At 31.7% G+C, this 21,274-nt stretch overlaps 1 protein-coding gene and 1 long non-coding RNA gene across 2 annotated transcripts in view; one reads left to right on the forward strand and one right to left on the reverse strand.

Moving 5' to 3' along the window:
• Nucleotides 1-21,274, forward strand: part of LOC106728889 — a 488,051-nt gene that overhangs the window by 18,402 nt on the left and 448,375 nt on the right. The gene's annotated exons all lie outside the window — the stretch shown is intronic.
• The window catches only part of CASD1 (CAS1 domain containing 1), a 43,236-nt gene that overhangs the window by 3,098 nt on the left and 18,864 nt on the right, over nucleotides 1-21,274 (reverse strand). Inside the window, exons 6-16 of the mRNA XM_032483982.1 lie at nucleotides 19,355-19,399; nucleotides 18,795-18,918; nucleotides 17,366-17,580; nucleotides 15,359-15,781; nucleotides 14,229-14,318; nucleotides 8,860-8,979; nucleotides 7,719-7,875; nucleotides 6,266-6,345; nucleotides 3,937-4,038; nucleotides 2,423-2,563; nucleotides 1,802-1,879 (exon numbers count right to left, since the gene is read on the reverse strand). Of these exons, the coding sequence (XP_032339873.1) occupies nucleotides 1,802-1,879; nucleotides 2,423-2,563; nucleotides 3,937-4,038; nucleotides 6,266-6,345; nucleotides 7,719-7,875; nucleotides 8,860-8,979; nucleotides 14,229-14,318; nucleotides 15,359-15,781; nucleotides 17,366-17,580; nucleotides 18,795-18,918; nucleotides 19,355-19,399 (1,575 nt within the window). The remainder of the gene's footprint in view (nucleotides 1-1,801; nucleotides 1,880-2,422; nucleotides 2,564-3,936; nucleotides 4,039-6,265; nucleotides 6,346-7,718; nucleotides 7,876-8,859; nucleotides 8,980-14,228; nucleotides 14,319-15,358; nucleotides 15,782-17,365; nucleotides 17,581-18,794; nucleotides 18,919-19,354; nucleotides 19,400-21,274) is intronic.

A 21,274-nucleotide genomic window follows, 5' to 3' on the forward strand; every position in this document is an offset into this window, starting at 1 on the left:
CAATGTGTTTTTTTTCAAAAGATAAAGTATTATGTTATTTTTGATCTAGAATCTACCCAAACTAGATTTCTCAGCATGTGGTCTGTATACTGCAAACAAATGCAGGTTTTTACATAGCACATGGCTGAACAGTTTTATTTTATGTATATTAGAAAAACTACAGATTCACTTTGAAGCCCTTTGTGTAGAAAGAAATGATATATTCATGTAGCAAAATTAATAAAACCCCATGACAACTTTGCTTCTTCCATAAAGTACCTGCTTTGTTGGGAGCCACCCACCCCCTTCTTTTTGCTTTCTTCAAAACTCCTTCCACTGACAGTTATGTAAATGTGGGGGAAAAAGTAACTAAGGCAAGATGAGTATGTGAATGGTAGTGACTGGGAGAAGAGGGATAAGACTCAGGAATGCGTATGTTAGTGTTCTTCTGGGTGCAGTCACTCTCTCCCTTAGCGCTCCTTATATTGTTCTGCGTTGGTGCACTGTGAGTAGTAACATCCCCCTTCCTTTCAAGTCGTTACAGAAATAACATCATATATAATATGCAAAGTGTTACTAGTAAGCACTACAGTTGTTTACAGAAGTCATAAAAATGCTGTATGAATACAGCGTAATGTTTAAAATGTCATTATCAGTTGTGTTTGGAGAGTCTTATCACATACTTGGTTCTACTGACTATACAGAGGCTTAAGAGGAGTAAAATAGTTTCTTCATTGAAAAGAACTTAAGAAGGTCCTCCAGAAATTCTCCCTGTTCCTACTTGCTGGGCTACTCATTTTTTAGAACTCGGCTTAGATACTACTTTCCGTAAGAACTCTGCTCTGATATCAACATGGGTTAGGAGGAAATCCCATGTGTTTCCAAAGTGCCCTGTATTTGACCATCACCACACTAATCACAATGCCCTACGATTACCCGCAACCAGAGGTATCTCAGCAAAATGTAAACCTGATTTTTGAGTTGGCCCTAGCCTGTGCCCACCTCCCAGTCACCACCACACACTTCTCTAGACCTTGGCTCTCTGAGCTCCTGGCCCAGTGGCCTTCTTTAAGTTCCTTGAATGTGAATAGGCTCCTTTTTACTACAGGGCCTAAGTTCTTGCTGCCTGCTTGCAGCTCTCCATTCTCAGCTTAATTTTTTCAGGGAAATCATTTTGAACCCTGACTATCCTCACCCCATTTCTAACTGGGTTATATTCCCTTATTATCTTCCCTTGTAGCATCACGCACTTCTGTTTATAATTATATGGTGTTTACATGATTACTATCTCTAACAGAAGAATGCAAGCTCTGTGAGGGTAGGAACCATGTCTGATTTAGTCACCACTGAATCCCCCAGCATAATATTTAGGACACAGTGGGTATCAAATATTTGTTAAATGAATTTTAGAATTTGTCAAATGAAGGAATGCTTACTGATTCATATCTCAAACTGTAAGCTCTGTGAGGGCAGACGCTATATGTACTTCTTATATGTAGCATGGTACTTAATACGTAATAGATCATTAATAACTATAATTAAGTAAATAAATGGAGAAATTTGAATAAATAAAAACCAAACAGGAGAGAAAAAAAATTAACATCTTCTAGTGCCCAGTAAGCAACAAATACTGATTGTTTCCATACATTTAATAAAACAACCCTTTAAAAGAGATCTTAATATCTCTGGTACAGTAGAGAAGGGTAGCACTTAGGAAGATTAAGTAATATACCTACATTTTATAGAGTTTGATCTCAAGTCTCTCTGCCTCTAAAGACCATGTTATTATCATGAATTAAGAAAAATTTCTCTAAATAATTACCTGTACCACAGAAACAGATGGATGGAGTTCATTGCACTCTGCTTTATTTTTACAACTGCTAGCCCAAATGGAGTAAGTCTAAAATAAAAAATATATGGAACAGTTCACAAAAGTAGTTATGTCTTAAAGGGGCAGCACTCTCAGAATTTTTTAAATAGATTTTTACTTATATTATTATACTTCATTATGTTATTAAAAGGCTTCAGTAAAAACTGCACAGTTCTGCTCATCACTCATTTGGTGTGTTCAGCTGCCCAAATCTAGAAAGCAGAGAGAGAGGAGCACACATAGGCCTGTGCTTTTCTGGAAATAGTGATCATAAGGCAGGGATGGCTCTTCCCGTCAAACACTTTACATTATATTTTTTCCCCAAACTTAGTACAACTTTTAAAATTCCTATTTCACTGAGATCTCAGTTATTCTTCATATTTAACATATGTATTTTTTCTTTAGCATTTATATTCAATTAGAAAAATAAGGATTAAAAGAATTTCCAAAGTAAAGATTTTATTTATTAAAAATAAACTATTAAAAATAAACAATTAAATCCCTGTCTCTTAAAGTTAATTTTCTACACCATTTAGGATTTTGGAAATTAGAAGAATATACTTTAAAACTTACCAAGAAAGAAACTACTGAAATAAACAACAGAAAATTTGAAACTTTGTTTGAAAAAAGAGGTTCACCCTTTCCTTCAGAAAGTATTTGACGCTTCTGTAAAGCCAGATAAATGAAAGCAAACAACATTCCATGGAAGACTACCTAAAAAATAAGGAGACAAAATCTGTTTTAAATAGCTACTTTTCAGTAAATAGCAAAAATATTTGGTAAACGAGGACAATATGTATAAAAGTATGTTAAAAGCTTATAGGTCCAAAGTTTCTATGAACACCTTAAACTTCAAGAAATCAGTAGTAAAGAAATGAAGTAAAGCTAGTCATTGTTGGAAACTGCAATAGACAAGCAACATCTCCTGCAATGAGATGAGATAAGCTGATTCATTCTGAGCAGTCTCACCAACAAGTGAAGAAATAAAGACAATTAATAATGATAAAAGCTATTCTGAAGACACATGGTAAAATTTAAATGTACTCAACCAAAATAAATCACATTTCGTATCAGTATTTCCAATCAAATAAAGCAAACAACATAACATCACCAAGATTATGCTTTTAAAAAGAAGTAAATGCACATAAGAATGAAAAATATATATATATATATGGCGGACCAGAAAGCACATAAGCTTTCTTTTTTAAGCAAAGACTTAATATGAGCTATCATTTTATAGTAGACTGCTCTAATGAGAAAGTTGATCATTTAAAATTATTTTATGGCAAGGCTTTAGCAAAGCTTTTTATTCATATATATGGTTTTGAAATGCAACGTTCAATTAGAAAAATAAGGCAAAAAAGAATTTTTAAATTAAATATTTTATTTATTAAAAATAACTAGAAACTACATAGTCATTGGAAACCAGGAATGGCACAGAATAGACACTAAGAAAACATTTGCTGAATGAAAAAAGAAAAGACTAAAAGATGGAAGTTAAAGAGTAAAGAGGAGTAATTAGTATTTATTCAGTGTCTATTGTTTTCCAAATGCTGTGCCAGATGTTTTACATTTTCTTGGCCAACTGAATCTTAACCATCCTTCAAGATTAAATTCATGGAATCATCCATGACACTGCTCTCCTTTCTGTGCACACTTCTACTACAAAATCCAGACTACACAGTTTAGCACCTAGTTATAAGTAGTAATCTTGAGTTTTAAACTAGATTTTTAAGGCTTGGAAGCCTGGTGGTATGTCTTCTTTCTCTAATATAACAACACCAACATCTATCTAGAGCATATATTGAGGCTCAATAAAAATTGTGTTTTTGGATATAAGAGATCATCTATAAGTCAAAATTATGACCCAAATAAAGGTCACTTTATAGACAGTATTTCTCCAGAATTTTCCTACATACACATGCATACCCTTTCTGTGCTATAAAAGTGGGGAGGACAGGACTGCTTTGATTTACTACATCAACATGTTTCCTTATTCCAAAACAAATAAAAATAGATTAAAACCTTACAAATAATCTTTAAAAGTATAATCTGAAATAGCAAAAGATCACAAGGTAAATACATACGTAACGGTCTAACCTCCATCTGAACCACCATTCATATACATTCCCTTTCAGTTCAAAACACTTGGACAATGGCCAGAGAGAAAAGATCTTCTCAAATGCACCCTGAGAAGAGTATCCAGAAAATAAATTAAGATGGTACAAGTCAATACTTGCTTTGCAATTCTATTATAAATTGTAGTTTTCTAAAGTTAAGATTATATAAGGGTCATTCACAATTTTAAAATTCTATTTATTTCATTTGAAAATGTAATTTCATTTGAAATTCATTTGAAAATAAATTTATTGTCCTAATAGCTAATAAACAGGACTTAAAACATTTTTGTTAATTCACTTGCATTGCACATGAAAGGCTACTGAGACTGCAAAATTAAAAAAAAAAACACAACAAGCTGGTAATTGGAAAATTATTCCATTTGAAGTTTTTCAACTAGTACACAAAACAGCTAATATTTTCTGATCAAAACACAAAAATACAAAAGACTTCAGCCAATATGGTGTCAATAACCTAAAGGATGATGGTTAAAGTTAAAACATAGTTTTTCCTTCTCTAAATGTCTTTAATAATCTATACTTAGCCATTTGAGTTAAAAGAATCCTCTGAATTAGTCACCTTACTCAATTAACCATACCCAAATGTCATTTCTAGCTTTTGAAACAAAGTTTACATTTTTACCCCAGTCAAGTTAGTGAATGTACTCTCTCATTAATGTGACAGCCTGGAAAATCTGGGAATGAAGGGGCAGAAGTCTTGGGTACATTCCTGCATATTAATGAAGTCTTACAAAAAAGAGAACAAAAACCTCAATTTCCATACTAACGAATGACGACAAACTCTATTAAGGAAACTCCATTATTAGATACAATGCCACAGCATAGAAAACGTAACATCACAATTTTTAAAAAGACTAATAAAAATCAAAGCAAAAATATTAATAGTAGTATATTTTAGGTAATACTGAATCCTTAGGTCAGAACTTTATTATTTTAGTAAAATGTAATATTCTCCATTTAAACACAGAATTTAAAATACTAATAGCTTATTAAAAATAGGTTCTATCAAAGTCTGCCTCCAAAAATTAAGGGTGATTCTTACCAAGAATTGCAATATAAAGTATATACCTATTATATTTCTGTATTTCATTTATCTATGTTAGAGATACATGGCCTTGTAGATCGTATCACATATATATGATGTACTTATAATTTAAAATTTTATTTCTGATTAAAATTTATTTTTTATATGATCAATAAGCAAGTATTTATTGAGTACCCACTTTGTGAAAGATACTGGACTATAGTGGGCAAATGTACTTTCTTGTCCAGTGGTCAACACTGATCCAAAGCTGGGGAAATCTTAATCTCTCTATTGAACTGCTGGTCTGCCTTTCTTTCTCTGCCTCAGATGCACCAGAGTGTTGGGAATTTTCATAAACAACTGTCAAGTAGTTGTGGCAATTACCTGGCTATTTCTTTTTATATTTGCCTATCATTTCATTATTTATTTCCTGCAACAAACCTTGAAAGTCAGGCAGAAATATAAATGCTTTATTTCTAAGTATGAAAATAAGTAGGAAAGCCTACAAAACAAACAAAAAACCAGCTTTATAGGATTACATACACACACAAACACAGCCAGGTACAATACAGACAGTGCTGGAGATGGGAGTATACTACAGAATATGTCACAACTACAGACATTCAAATTAAAATATTTTGTTTTAAATATCATGCTGCCCAAATAATATGTCTGCCTGATAGACTGACCAGCCAGCAACTGTTTGCCATCTTGTTAAAATAACTGAGAAAATCTCAACTATCATTATATGGGGAATAAAAGTTTCGAGATAAGAAAATGACCAAGTTTTATTAAACATACTATATATACAAACCCCTTTGTTCCTAAGTTGGTTTTATTAACTGCCAAAATTTTACTCTATGCAGTTGTGGAAAAAAATCAAGCAACACTTTGATGCAATGAATAATGCACAAACCAAGTTGCAAATTCTGTCAAGAGAATTTTCATCTTCACTTATGGTGTCTTATAAGAGGCATTCAATAAAAGTCTGATTGATCAAAGTCAAGTAAAATGGATTTTGAACAATTGCCAGAGGAAGAGCTTTAAATTGCTCTTAACAACAAAAAACAGTGGTAACAAAAGTAGATAGGTCTCAAAAGAACTACACTGAGTAGTCAACTACAGAGTGACACTTTTATTACAGTCATTAAAAAATGAAGCTGAAAAAAAGCCCTCACTCTTCTCTCATACTTTAAGAGATTTGAACTTTAGAATAAAATAGAACAAAATATAAACCAAAAAGACTGTACAAACCTGTGAATATGCCAAAAAACATATACATAATAGCAGGAAGGCTAGTTTCAACAGTAAGCCAAAATGCCAGAAACAATTCCCTAAGAGAGAAAAAATAATTTACTAAGAAATGTAAATTTACAATAGAAAACATTAAATCTATTTAACATCTTAATACTGTACATAGTTCTTAAAATAATTTAAGGCTGCCTACAGGATACAAAAAATATATCTAAGCAGTATAAATTACAAGTAGGACACAAAGGAAGAGAAGGTAGAGGATCCTTACTAGGAATGAGGCTACAACATACACCTGATACCCTAAATACCTGCTGTTTATCTGCTGTACATATATTTGAAAATACTTCCTGGAGTCAATTATATCTATTCATTGAAAGTTACAACAAGATTTGGAACAATATGTTCAATGTAATTCTAACACTCATGTTGAATATGATAATATTAGGTAAACTTAGGTAATACTGCTTAAATATTAACATTCTAAGGCGGGAGCTTAAGAATTCCCAAATGACTAGAATTTAACCACAGAATGAATTTTAACATATGCATGTTTTAAGTTTTGTGCTCACATTTTTTATATATTATCATTGTATTAATATGCTAGGTTTGTGTTGAGGAATTAAACTATAGAGGGTGTCCAAAGACACTAATGGACTTTACTGAAAGCTGGAACTTAACTCTTCCCAGAAAAATTATTTGATACTATAATGGAAGGCAACAGAAAATATTTTTTGATACACAATATTTGGTTGAGTTAAGTTAAATACATTATTAAAAACAAAAAAATTTACTGTTCCCAAAAAGGGGAAGTTTTAATTTTAATGACATGACTTTGAGGGGAAGAAGCATTAAGATAAATAACTGTGACTTCACGTTGAACATTATTGGTACCTGGCTATGTGAAATTTGAAGATGATACCTTTTGGGCACTTAGTTTCCTTCTATGTGAAACAGGTTGATAAAAACTGCTTAAAGAGTTGACTAGAAGATAAATTATACTAGTTATTTTTGAACTTGTTTGGCATAAAAAGCCTTTGTGCAAATGAATGTTTACTCAAAATCTCAGTATGTGTAAGAAATCAAATAAAGCAGAGCTGCCAAGGCTGAAGCAGGATGTATGGCCCTGAGCTGTGTTTGGCTTTCCTCTCTTCTGCATCCATACAAAGACAGTTGGAAAACCGTTGTGTTACTATTATCTAAGGTGGCTTTGAAAAATGAAATTTAAAAGAGAGAAAGCACACACAGTATAAATGCAAACTATTATTAACTGTTACACTAACTGAACTACTTAAATTATTTTTCTAAAATTTTACAGTTAAGAACAAAATTTCAAAATATCAATGCTATACATAATTTAAACTGTCAACATGCCTCAATAAAAAGAATAGCCTTTAGCAACTAAAAAGAAATTTAATACACTGAAAGAATAACATTAGTAAGAGAGCATATTTACCATTTGCTTTTTTTTGGATTATTTGTGGCCATAGTGCTAAAGTAACATATATGACCATGAACCACACAGTGACCAAGGGGACAAAATAGTAGAATTGATAAGGCCGATCCATTACTATACACAACACCACTACCAGGAAATTGAGACGAAATAAGACCTAATAAAAAGGAGAAAAAAATGGTTTTTATTCCAGGTAGAGAAAAGCAGACAGATTCTCTCTGACAGAGTATAAATGTTTACTTAAGACTAGACTAAGAACTGTACAAGTATATTCAACTAATACCTGAAATTACATTTGTCCTACAATCACTGTAAAGAGTTGAATATAAAATATTTATGCATCATTATATTAACTGAACTTCAGCAAAACATCAGCCTGAGCTGTCCCTGGCTACAACTGCCGTCTTATTAAATGCAGGGAGAGAATCACAAACCTCCTTCCTAGGGCTACAGTTTATAAATAGAGATTAGATTAGCTCAACAAAAGAGTGTCCATTTCATCTGTTTGATGCTGATTTACCCCATTTGGTATTCAACTGAGAGTTGTAAAAGATACAAAATGATATAACTCGAATTAAAAAGTGTCTTAAAAAAGTATCTTTGGGTCTTTGTAACAGTCATCTTAAACAGTATGTCATTCAAAGAACAGAAAATTTGAGCAGATTAATATTAGAGCTATGTGACCTTAGGCAAATTATTTACCTCTCTGAGCCTCAGTGTCCTTATCTGTCAACTTAAAGATCAGAACTCAGGGTTGTAATGAGGGGTAAATAAAATAATGTTTACAAACTGCTTAGCACAAGGTAGAAACTTAGTATTAATCCTCTTCTTGGAGAAAGAAAACATAGCATATTCTAACAATCCCAGGTAACTATGTATTTCTCCAAAACTAACGTGCACCAGCAATGTTCTCCCCTGTGTACCAGTGCTTTTATTATACGTTCATCTAAATTATGTTTTCTCTTCCCTCAGTAATAAATTACTTATCTTGAATTATAATCAAAGAACAGAAATAACACAACTTGTGCTGTTTCATAAATTCAAATTATTCATGGCCTTAAAATGGCCATATTTATATTTTCTCAACAGTTAGGCACAAAAGCATGTTGAAGTGAAAGAAAAAAAAATAATGCATTCCTACCTGACATACTCTATGGATTCCAAAGTCTCCTTTGATCCAGAAGTATGAGAAATGCCCATATCCTGTCTGAAATAGATATGCAGCAACCAGAACCCGAATGTGCATGTACACAGGCAAAAACTGTTGACAAAAATACACAGGTAACACGTATGCTGGCACTAACTATCCCTAAATTATCACAACCAGTACATTTAACCAAGATAATGAAGCATCATTAACATTAAGCACTAGCTCAATGAAAATATTTATTCTCAAAAATTAGGCATTATAGCAGGGGTTAAAAAAACAGACTTTGGAATCAGAACTAGATTCAGATTCTGGTTCTGCCTCTTACTAGCTATTTTAAGTTTGAGTTTTCTAAACTGCAGAATGAGACTATCACCTCCTTTCTAAAGGGTCTTGTGAGGAATGAATGAGATAATAAATGTGAAGTACTTTGTACATTTCCTTCAATTAGAATATATAATATCCATAGTTATTAATCACCTATATATGCTGAATACATGGTCACTCTGGATTTCACATTTTCTCAATGAGGAGATAAAAAACAAAACAAAATCTCATAGTTTTGACCCCCTTAAATATACAGAATTTAGACTTGCAAATAAAATTGTCACTGACTACTTACAAAACTTAACTATTTAGCAAACATACACATTTAAAAAACATATTCAAACACAATTCAGAAATAGTATTTCCCTCCCACTATTACTTAATAAAACAATTTTATTTTACACTCCTACATCAATGTTTCATCATGACCAAACCCTTAAAGTCACTTACCATGGTTTTTCAGAGCATCACATCTTCACTTCTGTCTAAGTTGAATGAAATTTATTTCTAATCTATATTTTATGGGAGTCACTGGAAATATTATTTCACTTACAAGTCCTCCTTCTCATAACCTCAGAACACTGTCATTGCACCTCTCCACCACCCACTTGTCCTTTACGTGTATATTCATGATTTCCACAACATAGCTAGTACTCTTGTTTTTTTAAAATGATCTTTAAAAGGCTTTAAAATATTCAGTGGTATCCAACCTTTGTAATAATTATAAGGCCATTCTTTCAGGAATAATTACTAAGTTGAAGTAAAAAATTTTTGGCTTTTTCTTTACAGACTCATTTGATCATTTCTGTAATTACCCAGTGTTAACATTGCTTATGGCCACTTGAGGTTAATGTGCCTTCCCCAAGTTATAGTTTGTAGGATAAAATAAAATAATTGAACAGACACCTTAAACAGATTTTACAAGGCCTTGAATATGTGCATCTTTTGTATGTATCCTTGAATGCATTCTTGAACACATCTTTTTCTTTTCTGAGGGATAACATTTTTTCTGGAAGGAAAAAAACCCTGGATTGTAATAGGTCATATATTCAACATAGCTTCCACTCTAGCCAAACTGTTAGATTCTCTGTCTCCTAAACTGGTCCTTCACTTCTCCTTTATTTATCAGTTCATTCCACCCTGAAATGTTCCTCTCCTAACTGCATTTTCCTTATTCAAATCCTTTTCTTCCTTAGAGCCCTGTTCAAAATTTCCAATTTTTCACTCTCAGATGAAAGTCATTTCTCCTTCCTTGGAGTTCCTATAGCACCAACAATCTATATATAAGAGTTTTTATTTATTAGTTTTCATCACTAGTTCTTTTTAAATGTCATCTCATCATTAAATCAGAAATTTTCAATGAAGGTGTGACATATTAGAATCACAGGGATGAAGGTGGGAATGTAGTTTTGAAATAACCTCAACATTGATCTAAACCTGTATCTTTACCTTGTTCTTGAATGCACTCTAAAATATTTCCTTCAAATATTTAGCCACTTTTTAATAGCAGAAAAAATACAGATTCCCAAGGCAATTCATTCCATTTGCAGATGGTTATTAACTGCTACAGAGTTCCTTTTCATTAAAAGTTGAGATTAAACTCTATGTAAAAGCTACCAACTTAAGCTCTCTAGGACAGTGCTGTGCAATAAAAATAAAATGCAAGCCACATGGTAAATTTTTAAAGTGGCTACTAGACACTTCAAAAGTTAAAAGAAATAAATGAAACTAACTAATAAATATATTTTATTTAACTCGATATATCTGAAATAATATCATTCCAACATTTACTGAGGTACTTTATATTCTTTCTATACTAAGTTTTTTTTTAACTGTATGCATTTATCACAATTAATAATACTTAATTTGGTATGTATTTAACATTTACAGCACATCTCAGTTCCAACTAGCTGCATGACAACTGACTAGCTACACAGTTGCTCTTGGCTACCAAAATGTAGAGTGTAGCTCTAGAGCCATATGCACAGGCTTATCTCTCTTACATCTGATAGTTACATGGGTATTGAAAACAGATGCCAAACTAAGGCTAACTATTCCCAATTACTTTAACCACTCTTCATAAAACATGCTTTTAAGTCCCTTCAAGACTGAGTCTGGGTCTACGAGGTTGAGACCTGGTTATTATATTTAAAAAGTAAATAAAATTCATTTAAACTGAGTTAAACACTATCACAACAATTTGCCAAGTTCCTACCAATGTTGGATTATTACAAATACCATGTAATATTTCTCTCAACTTTTTATTTTGAGATATTTTAAACCATCCAGAAAAGTTACAAGAATAGTACAACAAACACCTATATTCCATGCTGAACCATTTTAAAGTATGTTGCAAACCACATGACTTCATCCCTAAATATTTTAGCAAGTATCACCTAAGAAGAAAGATTATTTCTTACATGAGCATATTATCATTATAATATTCAAGAAATTTAATGACTATAATAGCATCTACTGTACAATCCATATTCAAATTTCCCTCATTTTCCCTATAATATCCTTTATGATTAAAAAGAAATATTTTTTTTGAGTTAAGAACCTTAAATCAAGAATCACACATTGCATTTAGTTTTCATTTCTCTTTAGTCTCCTTTAATTCAAATTATTTTCCTTTTCGTCTTTCAAGAGTCAAGTATTACTTACAAGAAAATTTTAGTATTAAAAATATATTTAGAATACAACTTCATTAGAATTAATAGCTAGGCTGACTTCCGTTTCTGCTTTTTCTAGTCCCATAAATTTACCCTTAAGACTTTTTATTCAGGTCCATTTAGGAAGATTATTTATAAACTCTTGAAGGAGAAAAAGCCCCAGAGTAACATAAAATCATTTACTATATTTACCTAACTTGCTATACTCTCCACATTAAATTCATAGTATTTTATCCATATCTGATATGTTTTAAAAGAATGTTTATACCAACAACTACAATCTGCCAGACCATCTGGATTATTTTAATAATTCTCTGTAATTTTTGACAGAGTTTCTATTTTAGTATAAAAACATGGCACAACTCAAGTTTGACATATTTTACTAAAAATAAAAAATATTAAGATTAATAATTAATCATGACTGTTAAAAAGAGTTTTTAATGGAATCAAATATCCAAGAATCAAGTCCCAAAATATGTTAGAATTCATGCTAATAATGCTTTGCCAATGTAGATATAGGTAATTTTTAGCCACAAAATTCTATATAAAAGAACAGGGATATGCTAATTAATCATAATAAATGATCTGTTAAAGACAAGTGTGTCCTTCCAGAACAGGGATTTTTCAAAATTGTAATTTAGATGTATTAGGATGTAGTCTAAGATGTATTAGAATGCTAGCTTGGCAAATGATTATAATAGAATGCCAAATTGCTTTCATCCTTTTATGATCCAAATCCTTTCTAGAATCACTGAATTGAGAAACCGAATCTGCCATTAATTCTGATTTCTTTTTTTTTAACAGTATTATCACCCTTTCATATGTCAGCAATTAATTATGTCTCTAAGTGGCATTTTCTTAAAACATAACCCCCCCCCCAAATTAATCTAATCTTTCTTTGTAAGTCAGATATTCCTAGGATTCAATATTCATCTCTACTTACTATTTAGAGAACCTGCCAAATTTATCCTACAAATTCTGAACTGGACTTATAAACTAATTCTTACTGTCTTCACCTCTCTTCGCTTTGAATTTCTTTTTTGTCTTGACTCTTCCATAATTGCTTGAATTCTCCGGGTCCCCTACAGCTGCAGTGTCACAGGAATTTCACTGCTGTCACAAATACACATATCATAACCATACAATTACAGTTAAAATTATACTTTGTTCTTCTGCCCTCTGCCTTTCAAACAAACCATACATAAAATCAGGAATTTCTGAAAATAATAAAGAAACTTAATGAAGAATAACATTAGTATTTTCCAATTGTTAGAGATACCTGAAAAACCCCAGTATTATTTACCTTCTTAACTGCTGCTATGGAAATTTCAAAATACTCTTTTCTGGGAAACACTCCCCCTCTTATCTCAACTTAACATTGATTCAATGTTAAATTGAATCACTGATTCTATGTTAAATTACTGTTTACAGACATGTGCTTTATATAAGCAAATAAAGCAATAAAAAACTTTTTAGTAGTTCCCAAATTATGAAAGAATTTGTTAAATTTTTAAAACATATTTTATAGAAATCAGTTTGTACCTTCACTATAAAAACTTCCATGAAAGGTAGTTATTAGATACCTATGTTCACTCTTAAAAGCTTATTTTAACTGTGTGTAGCTGTAATGTTACAATTCTGAATACTTTCTTTTACCCCTACCAAATCCAAAGTGTCCCCATATCATGAGAATCCTAAGTCTTTTAAGACACCTAAGGAGAAGGAAAAGATGATTTTGTCAGTATGTAGAAGACACTAGGTGAGCAAAGGAAGGGTCATCTATCTAATGGAGGAGGTACTACTTAGGAAGCATGGCATGTTTTACATGGTCAACAAGGAGAACCCATCAGTATCTGAGTACTCTGAATACTGAGGTGAGAGAGTCCAAAGTCTTTTAAACTTTAAAAGTATAAAAATAGTTGGTCAAACTTCCTAAAATACAGTGAAGGGTAGAATATAAAATATAATCCTCTAATTTGATTTCTTTTGACAGTAATTTGCCTATTCTAAATCCTTTGCAATTCAGTATCATCTATAAAGTTTCTTGATAACTTTAAAATTAGTTGTTCAACAGGAGGACATGAAACAATACCCTTAGATTTTAGCTATTCCTAACTACATTAAAATTAAGGCCAAGTAAATACAAATAAATTACTGCCTTATCTTTTTGAACAGTAATTTTGCTTTTAAGACTGTATATTCTCAAAGAGTCAGGTGGTGGGAGAATAAAGGGAAGACAAAAAGATTGGGTGGGGCTCTATAAATGGCAGAGAATATAAAACACAAAACAGGTGGTGGTGCCTTAAAGAAACATTAAAGTGACATTATTTCCTGTATTTTCTGAACTTAAATTCAAATACTCACTGTACTTGCTCCAGAGATATGATAAATCAAAATCACAAGTTGCATCCAGCCTTTCCATTCATCTGTTTGTTCTCTATTTAATACTTTAGTCTGTGTAAAGAACCAAAATGTTTTAACATTCATCATGAAGCTATTATTTGGACCGTATATATGAAGTATGTTAAAGTTTTTTTTTTATAGGATATAAAGCTAATACTTCTTTCAAAAGAACCCTGGGGCAAAAACAGTTAAAGACTGTCATATTATTTCTTGATAAAAGATGTAATAAAACTACTTAAAGTATAATATGAATTTTAAAACTAATATAAACAAAAGATTGTAAATATTTAAGTTGATACTTATGGTTTTACATTGTTTCCTTTTAAACTATAATAGACGTATTTGTAAATCTAAAAAAATGGCATTTTATAATTTTCTTTAAGAAAATGTTGGAATTTCAGTTAGAAGAGATCTTATGGTTCTCTTATACTTTATTGTGAAAAATCTCCATTTCTATACTTTATTTTCCCTAGAATATTCTCACTGGAGATGAACTGATTAATCATCCTCATATGAGAGTTATTTCTTACAACAGAATTTATTAATTCAAATAAATCATGACTTACAAAGGAGTCACACTGATATTCTGAACAATTACAGCAATGCTAAAATAGGAAATTCAGAATATTGTTAACAGGGCCCAGATTATTATGTAAGTTCTAATTTGTGTGTACATACGTCTGACTGTATAAATACAAAATGTCTATATGCATACAGGTATTTATTAATATAATCATATTTTTAATTTATAAAAGATAATAATCTCACATTTGAACACTATTATAAAATTGGGAGCACTTTGACTTTCTCCATCCCCATACAGGCAAAATCACACTAAAGTCATGATCTCTTTTTCACAGGCCATTATTTTCTAACTTTTTAATAATCTTTATGAAACTCTGAACTTTCTACAAACTCTTTCAAAAAAGAAACACTTAAGAATCCACTAAGTGAAGTACAACTTCAGTACTCCATCATCTTCTTCTATATATGTAAATGTTTGTACATTGTGACATGATGAATGGTATTAATTCTTTAAACTAAGACTTTGTAATGAGATGAGGTTAACACAGAAAGAAAATGACTCTTACCTCTTTAGTATTTTCATTGTAAAATACTCCCAAAACCAAGATGTAGATAATTGGAATAAAGAAAGTTGAATGTGTATAAAATTTGTTTTCCTTCATAAAAAGATTTGCACGGTCACACATATAGAAATAAGCCATAATCAGGCCAAGTTTGCAGAAAGACTGTAAAAGTATTTCTAATGGAGATACGGGGGGATTGATGATATTTTTCTTTTCCTCTCCACTTTCCAAATCAGTACATGGCTTATTCTTCCGATGAGCATTACGATGAATTATATAAAAAATTAAATATCCAATAATAGATAAAGTGAAAAAACAAGCAGCCAGCTTCTGTATGAGAGTAAGAGGAGGCCGAGGCTGACAACAGGAACCGTCTACAGGCTTCAAAATCTTATTGCAATACACGTTCATAAGAATCATTGCACTCTGTGAACAAATCAAGTTATTTGGTTATTATCTTGTCAGTAATGTATTTCGGATTAGATTTTCTCCTGTGAATACTACTGACTTTTCAGCACTGAAACCAAAATGCTTTTGTCCTTTTTGCCACCATTTCCAAAACACTCATGTAAATAATGGTATTCCTTCAATTTGTAAATAACTAGTTCAGGGTTTTTCAAACTTCTTGCGCTATAATCCATAATGAAAAATTCATTTTATAATGTGACCCAGAACACATAAATGGGAAACGATACCTGTGCTTACTACTTGTAATGCATCTGACTTTTTTCTATTCTATTCTTTAAAAAAAGAAAGAAACACTGATTTCATGGCTGCTAATGGGCTGTGACCTTTGGTTACAAAAATACTGACAGATGTTAAAGACCAAAGAATTTTAATTAGCAGATTTTCAACACTGAAGATACCATGATACCTAAGACAGAGTCTTAGTCTGCAGATGTGAAAAAGGAATGTAAAATAACTGCCACCAAAAAACAATTAATTCTTAGCTAATTATATTTGATTTACAGCTTATGGACCACTTAAGATTCAATAGTTTTAAGATTTGTAATTTTAAATAAAATGTGGAATCTTCAACATAGTTTCATTACAATAAAAATATTCTAGGCAAGCTGTGAAGGTTTTCTCTAGTTGAAGATTTGACTGAATCTAGTTTTATAACAACTTATCATTTAGGCATCTTTAGAACTCTAAGACGATTATGTTACTTAAAACTAAAGCATTCAAAGTACTCAACTATTTAGAAAATCTCACTGTTTTAGCTCTGAGACTTCGGGAGGTTCTGTGCCTGGAACTCTTGCAGGTACTAGCCTACCAACTCCATTCCAAGGCTCTCAACCAGTTCTATGAAATCCACAGGGCCCCTGAAAATATATGTAGAGCTGTGTTTGTATATACAAATGTGCATTTTTCTGCAGGAGAGGAATAGAACCACTGCTTTTTATCAGATACAGAAGTTATGTGATCCTCAAAGAGGTTAAGAATCACTTTTATAAGAGAACAATAAATAATATCTATTGTACTATGGGTGAAAATTTACAATCATGCAGTTCTCTTTCATACTTAACCTAAAATCCCTTTCCATTTGTCAGTCTGGATTTGTTCAGTTATCTTTTTGTATTTTGAATAATGCTTAGGGTAACAGAACTATAAGGAAATAATAAAAATTGCTCTACATATTTTCAAATGTGCTCTTCACAGAAGCTTAATATTGTAAATTTAGGGTTTAAGGCAAAGAACATAAAGCAGTAGTTTTCAAACATGAGTGTGGTTTTTATGAAAAAAGGTATATTAAGAGTGCTGGCATTCACTAAATGAACTCTCACCTCCTCAATTCCATAACTTTCTCTCTTCGAATATACTAGAACTCTCACTTACATATTCGCTAGGTAATGGAAAGCAAAATTATTTCGAGATCTACGTTTAGATAGCATAATTACAAGTAACTAAGACTGCAATAAAATATTACTTAATGCCATGTTATAGTGACATATAGTTATAACCAATTAAGTATTTATAGTCTCTACTGACAGATACAAGAATTCTTACAGTTTCTCTGCTTGATTCAGGAAGATGTAAGCCATCCAAAGATTCCATGATAGTTTCTTGAGCAATTAATTTGGAAACACTGAACATCTTAACATTTGATTTAGAATTTCTGGTGCTACTATTCAAAATACTGACTGCAGCTTCATTGTAGGCATCTATCTTCTCATTAGTGATCATTTTCCTATTTTCACTTAATAGATCTTCATAAACAGGATCTGTACATGAAACACATTTTTAGAAACACACTTAGAAACCCCTATTGGTAGAAATTACAGTCATGCAAGTTACTTAACTGCATTTCATATTTTATTGTTTAAGTTCAGAGGATTCTAGGCACCTAATAATTCATTTTAAAATAATGTTGGCCAGGGTTTGCAATAGATTTTCTATCTTGTATTCAATTTTTGAATTGATCAAAATCTCTCTTAAAGGAACTTTATATCTCTTATCTCTTAGGCACACAGCTTTCAGGAAATGTTTTTATGTTCTAGCATGTCTTAAGAGTTTAAAAATTTTGGATGCTGGGTTATATCAGGTTATGGGAATTTAAAACAAGATTATGGAAGATGGCCTAATTAAAATAGCAGCCAGTCTTTTTTGTCCTCCTGTCACTGCTTAATTTTGCAAACTTTGTTCACACAATCAGGAGGTAATATTATTAAGGATCGAAGTCTCTTATCACTTACCAAAATCATTTAATTTAACTTTTTCTCATTTTAGTAAGAGAAAGGTTATTAATGAGTATGTAAATGAAATAGGGATTTTGGAAGAGATTATTACCACCCTTGGTATTCCTCTCAGCTTGACATTAAACTTGGAAATAATCATCAGAGTTTCTGACAAACACCTTGAATTGCTAAAATACCCAAGGCATTTCATATTGTGCTAGGTATTAAATAATAGACATTCAATAAACTCCTGAAATGAGTTGATCTAATGTCAACTTTCTCTTAAAGAATTTCAATACCAAGTATAAACTAGATGGTATGAATTTAAATACACTCTGTGAATTCCAAAGAATATTTACTTCCAATGAGTCTAATATTATGAAACAGACAATTTTTTTTCTGTATTTCCCAATCACAATAAATACACTTTGTAAGAAAGAAAAAGTGAGAGGCAAACATCTTACTTGCCTATAGAACTTATTCCCTTTGTTATATTCTGCAGCCATTCTGCCTGCTGAAGTTCCCTGCAGGGTATCTTTATTTATTTAATATTTATGTTTTACTCAGTCTGTTTATTAGTCTTGTCTGTTCCTTAAGTCCAAAAAAGGAGAGTAAACAACTCAAATTTATTCTAATTTTATAAACCTTATTTCAAAATTTATTCTCATAAAGTAGTGACTTTGCTTCTTGAAATAGGCGATAATAAAACCCACACCTCAACATATATACAAAATGACATTTTTTCATTACTCATTCCTTACCTTGTAAGACCCAATAAACATCACTAGTCTTTGCCAATTTTTCTAAAAGTGGTGCTATGGAGGTAATGTTCATTTTATATTGAGAAAGTGCTTCGTTGCTGCCATTGTGAATCTTGATAGACCACTAAGAAGAAGTAAAAATTAAGCATTAATACAGTATTTATCACAAAAAAATTAAAGTATATAATTTCCTCTTATTGTAACAAAGATTATTATTTTAAGATAATTCTCATTTCTATTCAACATTAGAATAAAATGTGGTCAAATTATTTCATGAAGTATACGAAGGCAGACAAAGCGGATATAAAATTAGACTTTCAATGTACAACATCTAAGAGGAATGTAATTTTAGATATAAAGTAATATTGACATTTACCACCAAATTTCCTAAGTTCATTCTGATCTTTTAATTAAAATTATCAGTCTAATTAATTATAATAGAAATAAGAATTAAATATAAGTATAATCAAGAATTCCATTTAACATAAGTTAACTTTTTCTTAACATGTTCTTAAGTATGAAACAAACATCATTATGTAAGAATACAGAGAATAACTTACTGTGGCAGCTCCTGCTACAATCACATGGGGCTTTGCAACAGAATCCTGGAGAAAGGAAAATGTAATAGTGTTATATTCAGTTTAGGGAATTAATTCAAGTAATATCACTTGATTTTTTTCCCCTTAAATTTAGGTTCTTCTTCTATTTAAGTGTGTTTTAATTTTCTAGAGTTCCTTATCAGATTCTTGTTATAACAAGATGAACGTCCTATGCCTAAAACCTGACATGGTCATATGCTCATACAGAATGGCACGAGGCTTGAATGGCTAATTCCTTGGTGTTATTTTTAAAAGAAAAACAAAAAAACCACTACTGAAATCTAATATGTCCTATTATTCTGAATTCTAAGTAAACTGCACAAAACTCGTGTATATTATATCAGTCAAGTAAAAAGTATTCTTGGAAGCCTACAGGACACACAATTTTAGTGTTAAATAAAATGCAGTGCTCTAAACAAACATGACCTTTTAGGGAAAGCCAAAACTAATATGAATTTAACAAAATAAACATAATTACTATAGATCACAAAAAACAAGGAAAAAAACAAGGAGAAATTTGGTAGAAATCCTCACCTAATGGAAACTGTACTATTAATAATACTACCAATTACATAGTACTCAGTAATTTACTAAGTATTTCTCTTAAGTTAGCTCATTTTAGTATAGATTCTTGCCACCTGTGAGTTAGGACGATATTATATCTATCTTTTAAAAAACGCTAGCGACTCAGAAAGGCTTACAGGGTATTGCTGAGGCCTGGTAGGGACAGAGCCAGAACTTAAGCCTTCTGACATACTGAGTTCAGTGCACTTTCCACAACATAGAAGACCTGATAGTACAACCAAGTGCACAAGAAACAATTAAAAATAAGAAATCAGAAAAGTCTGATGATATAAAAATAGAAATGACGGTTGCTGTCTTCATTATGATGGTAAAAAACATGCTCAATGCAGAAAAGTATGAAAGCAGAGAAAAAATAACAGCAAAATTAACCTATTTTCTAGTCTAGCATGCTCCATTTGACATTGCTCGCTTAGTGAAACTTTTCCCTCATCCCCAGGTGGCTCCCTTTCTCATTCTTCAGTGGTTATCACAAATTGTTATTTTCCTTACACAGGTCCTTCCTGTCCCCCTCCTTCTCCTCACTTTGGCATAAAGTCTGACTCTCAAATGTGACAGAGAAAGGATTCATCTGGCATGTATGCTCTTGCCTTCCTTCCTCCATTCTTACAACTTCATCCATATACTCACTCAGCCATCTTCCTCTGACAAGAGGGTAAAGAAAATGTGTCCCTATTCCTCTTAATGGCTAACTCTTTGTGTATCTCCTCCCTTTTTAGTTCTGGAGCTATATCCATAAATTACTTCGTCAGACTCCTGCATTAGCAATCTCATCCTTCTCTACTCTTCTTCCTTCTCTCAATCTACGAGTGTTAAATCATCTTTATCCTCAAAAACTATCCCTTCAACTCTCTCACTCTCAAATCTTTCTGTTCATATCATCAACAGACTACTTGGAAGAGCATTCTGCCTTCACTATGCTAACTATTCATCTCTCATTTATACTTCAATTTAATAAGTTTTGATTTTGACTTAACCATCCATTAAAACCACGCCCAGAGCCCATTAATGAACTCTGAATTGCCAAGTCCTGTAGTTTCATTCTATATTACATAGTTCCTAAAGTGACACTACTATCCACTTTTTAAAACTCTTCTCCCTGCGTTATATTATTCTTCTATTGCTTTTCCTTTTACCCCTTTTACTGTCTCTTCTCAGAATCTTTTTGATCATTCCATTCTTAAACTCTCTTCCTTAATTGCTATACTCCTTAACCTCTATACTGCCTATTCAATTTCCTTCATTCAAGTCACTTCAAATATCACCTCACTCCATACCAAGACTCCCCAAATCCATCTA

Source organism: Camelus ferus, chromosome 7 (genome assembly GCF_009834535.1).
Source record: "Camelus ferus isolate YT-003-E chromosome 7, BCGSAC_Cfer_1.0, whole genome shotgun sequence".
In the NCBI taxonomy this organism is placed as follows: domain Eukaryota; kingdom Metazoa; phylum Chordata; class Mammalia; order Artiodactyla; family Camelidae; genus Camelus; species Camelus ferus.